We start from the raw sequence: 13,038 nt of genomic DNA on the forward strand, positions 1-13,038 counted from the left end.
GTACTAAGTTTATCTCTTTATGTTTCCATCTCAGTTCTGTATAGTTATTTCAGCTGTTTCTTAATCACTTCTTTATTACTTGGCCCAGTCTGTGGCAGGAACATCTCTATCTACTTCCATTATCTTCTGTGCATTCCATCTTATCCAAAGACTATGCTAATGTGTGCTGGTTTTTTTGGCAAACTGTGTACATTGCAGAGGAGATGACTTGCAGTCCTTTTGGAGATTTCCGTTGTGACAATCATCGATGTATCCCACTGCGCTGGAAGTGTGATGGAGATAATGACTGTGGAGATAACTCTGATGAGCACAACTGCAGTGAGTTCTTTTTTGGCTGTCATGATATAGTCCAACTTTTGACTTAACTATCCTTCTATTTCTTTTGAGAATAGGGCAGACAGATCTCAACTGCAACCATTCTGTTGTTTTACTCTATAGCCTGTCTTTTCTTTGCTGAAATACCACAGACATGTCACAAGGAAGCATTTTGGATACATAAAAACACTGATAAATCCAGTCATCACAATAACACAAATTCCTGTTTTCCTCTAAGAAGTGACATTTGAATTCTGCCCTGTGTGCAAATGTAGTATATAGTTCCTTAAACAATGAGAGTGGATCTTTTTTTTTTCTGATTTGAAATAAAAATTCCTGTATAATTCTGTGATGAAACCAAATCTGCAATGAATTTCCTTTTTTCTATGTCAAGAGGGACATAGAATGTTTAACATAATTAAAGAGTATTGGGGGAAATGCTGTTTTAACATCCTTTAGTTTTAAGGATTACACCACATCATCTGCCCATATTACTTTTGTCTGGTTTAATGAGACAGGTGTGGATGTTTAAATGTACGCCTGGAGAACTTTTCATATTTGTACATCCATTTTAAATTAAGGTCCTCGTGAATGCACAGAAAGTGAATACCGTTGTGACAATTTGCGCTGCATTCCTTCCCGGTGGATCTGTGATCACGATGATGACTGTGAAGACAATTCAGATGAACGTGACTGTGGTGCGTATTGTCTGGATGCTACCTCTTCCCTGTTCACACTTTTGTTTCTAATGTGATAAAATATTCTGCAAAATGATCTTTTATGGGAAGCATCTTTAATGGAGTAATGTTGACCAGATCACTTTAGTCATTCCACCAAAGCAGAGGATACCACAGTTTAAATGGACTGGGATTTTGCAGTCTTTTTTAGGATGTTGTTTTCAAAAAGTAAACACTTTATCTGGTTTTGAACAAGAAGACATTTCAACAGTTACTTCTGAATCTTTTCAGAGCTGAGGACCTGCCACCCAGGTTATTTCCAGTGTGACAGTGGACACTGTGTTGCAGAGCGCTTCAAATGTGATGGAAATGCAGACTGCCTTGATTTCTCTGATGAAGCAACTTGTCGTGAGTTTCAAGCTTTGCAATTCGTGCTCATTGAGCTCGCTTCCAGAAAGATTTGCACTTTTCTGTCCCTTTAAGTGAGATGATTCCTTAGAGGTACAGAATTCTGCAACACTCAGTGATGCCAGTAAAAATTCAGGATAAGTATAATATTTTGAATCAGCTTTTTAATATAATAATGAGTTGCCATCTCTTACACTGATTGTAAACACATCCCTAATGCTGGGAAATTAATGTGTTTACAAGGTCCAGAGGAAGATACACATGTGATAAAATTAAAATTTTTGACTATCCCATGGACACTGCAAGATGCACTGTTTCAGTTGTACCGTATCCTAACAAGGTTCTATAATGGGATTGTTTTTTATAATGCCCAAAGGTGTGTTTAGTTTCCTAAAGTACCAGTGAAGCCAAGGAAGTAAAATACTTTTCTGTCTTCCTTATGTATATTGATCTACTGTGAAAAAATGTCTGTACACTGCAGCTTCTATTGAGCTCCAGCTTCAGCTGTTTACCCAGAAAGTATTGTTCCCAGTTGAAATGAAAATATCACCCCTGTGCTCTATCTATGCTAACTGACATTGGCTTTTTAGGCGATATTGACGTGTTGATTCTGAGTTATATGCTCAAATGATTTTAAGCTTCAGTACTTGGGAGAATTCCTTTCTTTTCATGTTGGTATCAGGGCAGTTCTGTATATCTTCCTGTGTACCTAATTTTAACACCTGTGCTTTAAGTAAGAAGCAGCATCTGCACAGTAGGGCCTTTATTTTTCTGATGGTAACCACATCCTGGACCGTACATCGCAACAGTTAATCTTTCAGAACCTGAGTTATGCAACATTTGGCCATTCTTAAAGGGAGGAAAAAGCGTATGAGAAGCCATTGAAAGGGCAAGGGTATGGTTTATTTATGTAAGTTGGAAGAGTCGTATTTTTGGTTTCTCTTTGCTCTGGTTTAGTTTTTTTCACAGCTTTTACAGAATCTGGGTGGGTTTTTTTACTATACCAACATGAGTCCTTTTAGAGTTAGATATCTTAGGTACTTCTTCAGTCACTCATTTTTGGTGCCAGTGACATTATATTTACCTTTATTACTGAACTAGATTTGTCAGTAACAAATTCAAGTAGCATTTGTTAAATTAATGACAGTTTATTTTCAGAAGCTTCTGGGAGTAACTTATGTTGTTTCACTATTCATTCAAACCTGAATTAATTATGTTATATCTACCAAGAAGACCTCGGTCCTTGCAGTCTGTTGTTGCTGTAAATCTTTGCAGTGCCTCATATCTCCTACTATGGAGAGAAGGGTACTGAAAAAATAATATAGGGTTGGGCTGAATATTTTTCAGGAAAACCTAAAATTTTCATTGTAGATGAAAATGTCATAATAATTTTCTTTTCTTCAGCAACACGGTATCCTAATGGTACATACTGTCCGCCCATGCTGTTTGAATGTAAAAACCATGTCTGTATCCAGCCATACTGGAAATGTGATGGCGATAATGACTGTGGAGATGACTCTGATGAAGAACTTCACCTTTGCTGTAAGAGAGAAAAATTGTATTAAAATGAACAATATGCATAATGAAATCTCTAATTACAATAGAGAGAACAATTAAAAAGTAAATTTGAAATATTTTCTTTTCACTGGAGATTCTCACAGACTTAATTCAGGATGAGTGCTGAGAGTTTTGCTTCATATGCAAGCTCACTTCATCTTCCTACAATATGTTTCTCGCTGCTTTGCAGATGTTTGTGTACGTAGTTATAAAAGTAGGGAGAAACATATCAAAGAGATAAGGACACTATTTCATATTTTCAAGTTGGTTATGTAAAATAAGAGCATCAGTTTGCAATTAAAGATTAATTCAGATAACGTATATTCTCAAAGGTGCTGAGTTTTAAAGCTATCAGTATAGTGGGGGCATCTTTGTAAATACAGTTGAGGAGTCCTGACTTTACCTCTAAAAATGAGGTGTTGGAGGTGCTACTTGAACAATTTTTGTCAATTATGCACTATATAGCCACTTAAATAGCATGTTGGATTTTCAATCAGTTAACTTCATAAACAAATCTAGAAAACTCAGTGTTATATGTAGTCATAGGATATGCCTTTGGCCAAAGATGATGTGCTGTCTTCTGACAAAAAAATGTGTAATGTCCTAACATACAATTACCAAAATGTGGAGAAAAATATTATTTTGGGTCTGAATGCCTCCACACCTTTTAAAATATAGGAAACATATAAATGTTACCAGATAAAAGTGATTGGGATAATTTGTGACTCAATGGCATGAAGTATCAAAGTGTGACTGACTTGATCTCTGTGGTTTCAGTGGATATTGCTTGTGAATCTCCGTTCCGTTTCCGATGTGAAAACAATCGCTGTATATATAGTCATGAGCTGTGCAACCAGGAGGATGACTGTGGAGATGGAAGTGATGAGAAAGAGGAACGCTGTATGTTTACACAAAATTGAGCAGCAAATTCAGTAACTGTGATGTGCTTAATGTTTAATAATACCAAAGGACTATTGAAATGTCAAAATTAAACATAAATTATGAAAACTAGAGCTCAGTATGAAATAATTTGAAATATGATTATTGGTACTACATATTTGCAGTTCTCCATACAAGTAGCAAAAATCAGCAAACATTTGTCTGAAAAGTGCAGAGCATGATTTTCAAAATCATATTGTATTTTATTATGAGCAGCAGCTAAATTGTGTCAACTTATGAAATCCTCTTAAAATAAGGAAGAAGAAAGAGTTTGGCTGTATCATAAAATAAGGATGGGATGGATAGCTGGGACTTTTAAAATAGAGAAACGGGTACTTCTGAATTTGTGGCACTGTTATGCACATAGTAACAGTGTTGATATTTAGGCCCAAATCCTGCAGAAGTTCTGTTAATATTAACTAGGTTTTTGTCCTCAGATATCTTATGTAGTTCTCATTGACTATGTTGATTTTTATATTATCAAGTTTAATAATATTTGTAGTTGCTTAATGATATTATTTGCTGGCTTTATTGTACAATATTCTTAAAGTTAATAGTTTACTAATATCTCAATAATCTCTTGAAGTCTGCAGTAGATGTATGAAGTATATCACTAAAGGATATTAATAGATTTGCGCTATTAAAAAGAAAGTTCCATCAACTATTAACAAGAAGAATTTACCTTCTGTCTTCATAGAATGGAGGGGCTTCTTTCAGTTCATGGGGATGTGACTAGAAGTCAGGAGGCCCCGGTTATAGTTTTAGCTTTACTACAGACTTCCAAAGTCTCTCCAGTCATTATTTTACCAAATTGCATTAGCTTCCTCATTAGCAATGTGGAATAGTGCTGTCTGTTGGTACTGCATAGCTGAAACTGTGACAGAGGAGTGTTTCTCTTCTTGACTGTAGGTAAAGAACCAACCCCAAGACCTTGTACAACTGAAGAATTCAAGTGCAGTAATGGAAATTGCATTCCTCTACATTATGTCTGTGACAATTATGATGACTGTGGAGACCATTTTGATGAAATGGGCTGCAGTAAGTAATAATATCAATGGAATACAAAATTACAATGCTATTGAAATAAAAATTTCTGAAACTGACAACAATACATGTTTCTTCTTGAATAGCATACTAAGAAGTATTGATTTTTAATTAGCCTGTGCTAGGATTATCCAATTAGCTATGACAATATCTTCTGTTTACCTTTTTTTGGGGTATTTAAAAGATGTGTAGATGTGGCACTTAGGGACATGGTTTAGTGGGACTTGGCAGTGTTAGGTTTATAGTAGGACTCGATCATCTTAAAGGTCTTTTCCAACCTAAATGATTCCATGATTCTATGAAATTCAACACTCTGAACAGTCCTTTTTAGGCTTAGAGTATTTATGCATCACAAAAAAGGGATTGATCTTGTTTTTGATCTTGTTTTGAAATGGCCTGCATTATGGAGGCAAGAACATCCAGATATTTTGGTCATAATTGCAATAGGCCAACCTATGGAATTATTCATGGGCAGACTCTGAACTGGTATAGGTTGCTCTAGTCCTATTAAAAACAAAAGTATATTGAGATGCTTCTATTTTCCTGTTTACAGACATGACCACAGAATTCTATAAGGACAGCCAGTCCTTGGGCTGAGGGCCCTCTCAGATCCTCTGCACAACTTTTATTAACTATGCATTATAAATTTACTAGCATCCATTTAGATGCAAAAGCTTTGACTTGTACTTTGAGCCAAGAGAGACTTTTCTCATGGAATCTGGAAAAAAAAAATATTCCTAACTTTTTATATCAATATATAGACAGCTGCAGAGTGATAATATGAGCATGTACTTGCAATTGCAATTTGTCAGGCTTTGATGACTTAAGTGTGCCAAATGATGCACTGGTGACTTACAATCCAGCATGCTTGCAAAATGCAAATAACTCAGAAGCCTATAGTGCAGTCCATTTTGAAGCAGCTGGTTTCTCTGTTTCACATACCATCCTAATGGTCTTTAGGTAATATAACCTAATGCAATGACTTGATGAAAATATAAAAGTATAAAAAGGATATGAGACAGTGCAAAACAAACACCTTCTGGCAGTCAGCATTCTACTATTTGGGGATAGATGTGAATGCAGATCAGATGGTAACATTTGTAGCCTTCCCAACATCAAATACCTGTGTTATAGAGAAAATAGAATATTTATGTGTGAGGGTGTGTACAATGAATTTATGCTTCTACATGTATATGAAACTGAGCTGTTTAAACTTAATTTAATCAGCACTGGGATGTGTATGTATAAAGCAGATAATCAGCTTAATGTAATGTCTTTGCCATACATCTGTATCTTTTTCTCATGATCTGCCAATAAACATATATTATTTATCTTTTCTACTTATGTAACAGATTTGAGTTTGAAAGTACTTTGTGCATATGTAGACTATGTCAGAATCAGTAGAATTCTGTATGTGCTTTGAGAAGAGTATAACTTTCATTACCTGTTACAGAGTATCTATTATCCCTGACTTGCCTTTGCCATTATAGGCATGTTTTAAAGGGCAGTGCATTCTGTGCAATGACCCGTATTGACTTCAGTAGGCTTTAGATTAGGTACAGCACGAACAAGCTGTCATCTTCTCTCTAATTTCCAGATATAAATAATGTAGGGCCTGTGTTATGCATGATAGCAGTTGAGAACATTTTTTTTTTTTTTTTTTTTTTTTAGCTGATAAGAAAGAGGTAGATTGGCAAAGGCAGGCGTTAGAGTCAAGTATCTTAAATAGTTTCTGCAGTTGCTGCAGATTGGTGGTAATGTAGAATGCCATTTCTCTTCAGGAAGGTGAGCTTGGATGGTTATGGCTCTTATCCTGACCCTGTTCACTTACTTCTAGAGGTTAAACTTCTTAGCTGACAGCTGTCTTGACCATCGTTTACCACCCTCTTCTAGTTAGTTATGCCTTAGAGAGTAGATGTTCGCATTAATTCGAGTTTCAGTTAGAAAAAAAGGAAAGAAAACTAACATTGTCTACTTGAAAACCATTTTCAGTTATAATAATGACCAAAATTATGACACCCTCCTCCCCCTTATCACTTTATTTTTTGGTTATAATTGTATAATTTACTTTTTTTTTTTCCAGATCCTGGAACAGAGCGAACTTGTGCAGAAAATATCTGTGAACATAACTGTACCAACCTGAATGAAGGAGGCTTTATCTGTTCCTGTAGGCCAGGGTACAAGGCCAGTGAAACTAACCGAAACTCCTGTGATGGTATTTTCAATCTTCTAAACATCTTCTCACTGCTAAGTGTTCGCTGACTTGTCACTTCATCATTCCAATGTGGCTACCCATTTTTGCATTCTGACAGGATTTTTGTACATTTAGCAGATGCTTCCTAAAAAGTTTTGCTGCTGAATCATGTTTTCTAACATGCAGGCCTCATTCAACAAAGAACTGGCTCCACAGTTCAGGCTTGTTTTAAGCTTTTGGTGGCTGTAGGTATATGTTTTGCTTCACCGTATATAGTTTTTGTCATATCTTTGCAATCTGAGGGACAGAAATTTGCTGGGGTTTTTTTCCTTATTGAAAGAAAACTTACTGAAGGTTATACTCTCCTTCTGTTCTGCTCTGGAACAGACCTACAGTAAAGGTCTATTGTGCCATATTTTTGCCCTGGTTATATGCAGATAAAACATGGTGAGGAGTCTACCCACAGGCTGTTGTTCGTGGTCATGCAATATAGTACCTTCACGGTTACCATTTCGGTATGTTTTGATGAGAACACTTCTGTTTGTTGCTCCTACCTCTTGTGGACAATTTGTGTAGTTTTATTAAACATGATCCAAGGCCACCCCTCCCTTTCATTCCTCCTGATATAGTTTCTGAGGACTAAGTATCTTTGCTTCAGCATTTCAAGAAGGCTTTGCTCTTGCATCTCATTGTAGTCATGCCTCATCTTTTGTCTTTCCTTGGTGATTTAACACAAAAATACATGATCAAAAATGTCTCTCTGAAAAGCAATCTGATAAGCAGGAGCAATGCAGTCATTAGCAATCTGTAGTTGAGACATATTAAACAGTAGATGAGTGATGAGGAGTTCTGTTAAATAATAGATGCTGATGTTAAAGATCACTTAGTAGGTCACTGATCTTTTAGAGTATGTGGGGAAGGGACAAAGCTACCGCTTCATGGAGTAAAGGTGACCAGCATGTGGAAGAAAGAAATTAAGCTCTAGGTATCTTTTCTCTACTTATGTCTAGATATCAATGAGTGTGAGATCTTTGGAACATGCACCCAGGACTGCAAGAATTCCAAAGGAAGCTACGAATGTTTCTGTGCAGATGGCTTCAGGTCTGTGGGTGATCAACAAGGGAAACAGTGTGCAGCTAATGGTATGTTAACTGATAGCAAGATTGATTGCTACCTGTAAAGAGCAAGTGGAGTACAGCAACTTAATGAATATAATCCTCTCTTTTTTAGGAAGGGGATAATGAAAATCAAACTTTGTTCTGTAACATAATATTATCCGTGTATTCCACCCATTCCATAATCAGGAATAGAAGTGCTCATCTCTGCTTCCAATTGTAAACATTAAAAACAATATCTTGATTTGGATGCCTGCCCGCCTTTCTTCTGAAATTTTCTGCAAACAAAAACCTGCTTATCCTGTGGTTGTCATCAGAAGGAAATTAATGTTGTCTATTCCTGGAGTTTAGGTTTTCTCAACAAAATAATGCATCAGAAGAAAGTTGAATTAAACTGGTACAAATCAAAGGCAGTTTGATGGCAGATTGCCATTCATTGTTCATGGACTGATGCACACAAACAGAAAGACTTTGGCCAATGTTTAACGTCAATCATTAGCTTTTTATCATACCTCAGTGCAGTGACTACAGTGTGTGATAGTCATTGAATAGGTAGAGAGTTGATTCAGAAAATAAGAGTAATAGAATAGTAATAATAAAAAGCTGAAGAAAATAGAAAAAAGTGACAATGCAGCAGTATTATATAAAAGACAGAAACAATATTGTATTTAGAAAAGTACGTACGCTTTAACAGCTTTAAGAAATACGTGATAGAAATGTGGTGTGCCTAGTCAAATAGTAAAATCTTTGGAACAGAATGCCTGTGACCAAAACTGTGTGCTGCTGGAGGTTTTGAAACCTAACAATTATTTGTAATATGAGAAATGATACAAGAAAACCAGGTCTCCAGGTTTCCAGTCCAGGGGCCTAATTCAGCAAATATTTAGTATTGAGCACGAGACTGGAAATACAAAAGGGCATTTGGACCTGAGTTTTGGCCTGGCTGCCTCTTTATGTGCCTGTGTCAGAAATCTAGTCCTCTGAAACCCTTCTTCATAGGCTTTATTCAGGAAGCATCTAGACACCCAAAGTTTTCAAGGCTAAGTGGTAGAAGATAACATGATTGTAGCTGATAACATAATGAAATTTGTTGTGCCTAAAGTTCTACTTCTATGTATGCCCAGAACTTTACCACTCTTTGTAGTACAAGCTCACAGCACTCATAAATAAGGGCTTCCTTTGCCTGTGTCTGCTGCAGGCAGTAGGCATTTTCAGAACACACATAGAATATTAGGTCCCCTTTTTCCTGTAATAGTATATATGTTGGAAATGCTGTCAATTTCTACACTGAACTGTATGTTCATTAGAGAATAGTCACTTGCCTTATTCTCCCATAGTTGGGTGTGATTTAGAGGGAAAGGGATTGTGTTCAAATGAACGCTTCATAGGAAATTGAGCATAATTAGTTGGAAAAGGCACTGGTAAATGAGATTTTCCTTTCCCAGCTGAATACCATGTCATTTCTTATTGGCTCTGTGAAGATGTGATTAATGTAGGAGAACTTCTTCTCTGGAAGAATGCCTAGGATTTAAGTCCATGACTCCCATGTGGACTTCTTCCTTACAAAAATGGCTGAACAAGTAAATTTTCTCACCAGCAAAATCAGCCAGGTGGGACTGATACTCTTTATGGTCAAGTTATTAGAATATTGACGTTAACCCCAAATTAACTTGTGTGTAGGAGAACATTCATCTAAATATGGAGACATTAGGATTTGGAGACATTAGGATTTAAAGACTTTAGGCAGAAGAACTCAGACAGGTCGTGGCTCAAAGTACCAGCAATTTATTTGTATTTTCAAAATTGTTTCCTGTACTTTGAGGTGGGGAGCTGAACCACATAGAGTATAGCAGCATTCTGTTTTTGAGATGTGAGGTAGTGATATGCCAACATTGTGATGTTTAAGAATTTTTAAGGAATTATCCCTTAATGATTACTTCTGCACAAAATCTATGGTGAAAAGGATAATACTATCCTCCGCAGTAAGCATTTCCAGAGTTTTTCATGAATTTTGCAAAGTCAAGAAGTTTGAATAGCTCTGAAGCTTTAGAAGTGGTCCTGTGTTCCTTCTGCTTCTTATGCAGACATAACTCGTGAACACCCCAGTTTAGTTTTGACTAGAAGTGACGTTCATCTGTTTCTTCTAAAATGAGAAATACATGAAAGTAAAATTCATGATTGTTTCCCAGGTAATCCTCCATTGTTACTGCTGCCAGATAACGTGCGGATTCGAAGATACAATATCTCATCAGAACAGTACTCGGACTATATTGATAACCAGGATCGCATCCAAGCTCTGGATTATGATTGGGACCCTGAAGGGATCGGCCTGAGTGAGTATATGTAGAAAATTGATACTCAACCATGCAATAGTTGGTTTAAAAAAATGCATTTCTGCAGCATAGGTATTTAATTTATGCTGGAAATCAAAATCAAATTAGATTAGCTGGCCAGGTCTTGGTTAAATGTGTCCATCCCCTCTACTCATTCTTCAGCATCAGTGTGGTTCCTTTTAATGCTTTAATTTAGTTTAGCTAGGTTTTGTTCTGTTTTTCCTTTTGGTGTGAGTTTAGCTGTGGAATTGTGGCTCTGTGGGATTATGCAGTAGTAGTGGATTGCTGTAGATAAATCCCTTCCTTTTCTTCTGTCTCTGCCAGTCCTCAAACCGGGCTCAAGTCTTGCAAGAACTAATCCTTATACTAAGCAGGAATGGCCAGTAGATCCCTATATTAGCTTATATGTTTACCTCTTTATCAACTTCCCTGCTTTTGCCTTTTTTCACAGGGCCACTGTCCTGGGCCATACTTGCTCCTTAGGGCCATGAGAGTCTCAATTACTCTCAAAATCATGTGCAAAGGCTTCAGAGCTAAGATCCTATACTCTTGAAAAATGTGATACATATTTCTTGATTATCTAGATCAAGATGATTTTAGATGTGCATCTTACCTATGATGAATGGCTTAAAAATTTAGACACTAACACAAAGTAATTTAATTGAACAGATGGCTCCATGTTATTCATAAATAAATGGATCGTGTATCTTCACGTAAGAGCCTCAGATTAGAATTTTCCAAAAATATGGAATAACTAGACATTAAAAATGATCTTTGTAATTTTTTTGAAGGTATTGTGTACTTCAGCATTCTGGGACAGGGTTCTGAGTTTGGAGCCATCAAACGTGCTTATCTGCCCACATTTGACAGCAGTAGGAACAATCCTACAAAGGAAGTTGACTTGAATCTCAAATACATAGTTAATCCTGATGGGTTAGCTGTTGACTGGGTTGGAAGGTAAGTGCACTGAAAAGCTAGAAAAATGCTGTACATTGAATGTGTCAAGGGTCTGATCAGGAAGTGTAAAATGCACTTTTTTCTTCCTTATGAACTGTCTCTGAAGAGATCTAGTCTCAAGGTAGTTCAGAAGAATATAGTAAGCTCTGTTTGCCCAGACAGAAGGTTAATAGGTCAAATGCATGTTGCTTACTGCACCACGTATTCTCTGAGGAAACTTGCATTACTCCACAACTGGCAGATGAGTTGTGCATCAGTAAAGTGATAATACACTGGCCTTCATGTCAGATGAATTCTTCTTCAAGGACTCAGGTAAGCTCCAGGGAACAAGCATTCTTTGCTGTTGGAAGGAGACCTCCCCAGTCCATAACGGAATTTGTCTTTCATCTTTGCTCCTTTCTTACCAGCCTTGTGCTATATGAGCTAATCCCAAAGCAGAAGCAGCTCTGAAGTCTGATGAATATATGTGTTTTCTCAGAAAATCGTTACATTTTTGTAATTGTGTCTCGGAGTTTTTTCTCCCTCTTGTTGGCTGTGGATTTTTTTGGGCTAAAACATGGCAATTTTTTAACTTAATCCTAGAAATCATGAGATCACTGCTTATTTTCCCTCCCTTGGAGAAGAGCTGTGAGAAAGTTGGGCATGACTTTTGGGAGTTTGACTCTGATGTCGATGGTGTCATTTCTTATTTGCAATGTAACTGTTAAAGGATGCGGTGGACAGGCATAGCTATAGTTCATTTGGTATAATGTTGAGAGGATCCTGATCTTTGTAGAGAGACACTATGAAATGTAGTCAGGATTCTGTTTGAAGCTGAACGGACAGAGGTTATAGAAATGAGTCAATTGTCTGAATGCTGTTGACAAATTTTGGATGTTTCTGGTCATGCAGTCAATAGGGTGAAGAAGGAGGATGTTAAGATCATACTAAAGCATGTGATGTCTGGAAAGCTGAAAAATGAAAGAAGGAATTTAGCTATCTGCTTCCCCTCTGTCACGTGGTTATCAACTAAGTAGATGAATACTTTACCTTTTATGTCCTCAATCAAAATATGACTGGAAGGTGCTTAAGATCTGAACTGCAGCTTACTTAACTCTGAATTGTGTTTGTGGCAACAGAGATTTTTTTTCTAATGATTCAAAAAGCTATCATATGAGTAGGCAAAGATTGGGAAAAGACTTATTCCAGTTTGGGGCCTGATATGTAGCTTTTATTATCTAGACTCTAGGTGATGTATGCTATGTTTGGTGTTATGTCCTATGAAATAGTTATGGAGTTGCTCATGCAGTATGTCACCCTGATTTCTAGAGCAGGGTAAAGCCAGTCTGGCTGAAGTGATTCACTAGCCTGAAAAATTGTGCCAGTCATGATGGAAAAAAAGAAGTGGAAAATTGTATTTTTCCTTCCAGCAGTCTTTAAATATGAGATAGATATATTAAGGTCTGGGCTAGCCTTCAGCCTTCACGTTATTTTGCTTTTGCTTTGTGAACTGCAGGCCA

At 36.8% G+C, this 13,038-nt stretch overlaps 1 protein-coding gene across 1 annotated transcript in view; it reads left to right on the top strand.

Annotated features, from left to right (window-relative positions):
- LRP2 (LDL receptor related protein 2) overlaps window positions 1-13,038 on the top strand; it is a 131,813-nt gene that overhangs the window by 103,316 nt on the left and 15,459 nt on the right. Inside the window, exons 58-67 of the mRNA XM_075512067.1 lie at window positions 199-318; window positions 897-1,013; window positions 1,284-1,400; window positions 2,805-2,942; window positions 3,735-3,857; window positions 4,806-4,934; window positions 7,024-7,155; window positions 8,145-8,276; window positions 10,439-10,582; window positions 11,374-11,539. Of these exons, the coding sequence (XP_075368182.1) occupies window positions 199-318; window positions 897-1,013; window positions 1,284-1,400; window positions 2,805-2,942; window positions 3,735-3,857; window positions 4,806-4,934; window positions 7,024-7,155; window positions 8,145-8,276; window positions 10,439-10,582; window positions 11,374-11,539 (1,318 nt within the window). The remainder of the gene's footprint in view (window positions 1-198; window positions 319-896; window positions 1,014-1,283; window positions 1,401-2,804; window positions 2,943-3,734; window positions 3,858-4,805; window positions 4,935-7,023; window positions 7,156-8,144; window positions 8,277-10,438; window positions 10,583-11,373; window positions 11,540-13,038) is intronic.

The sequence above is a fragment of the Mycteria americana genome, chromosome 9 (genome assembly GCF_035582795.1).
Source record: "Mycteria americana isolate JAX WOST 10 ecotype Jacksonville Zoo and Gardens chromosome 9, USCA_MyAme_1.0, whole genome shotgun sequence".
NCBI lineage: Eukaryota > Metazoa > Chordata > Aves > Ciconiiformes > Ciconiidae > Mycteria > Mycteria americana.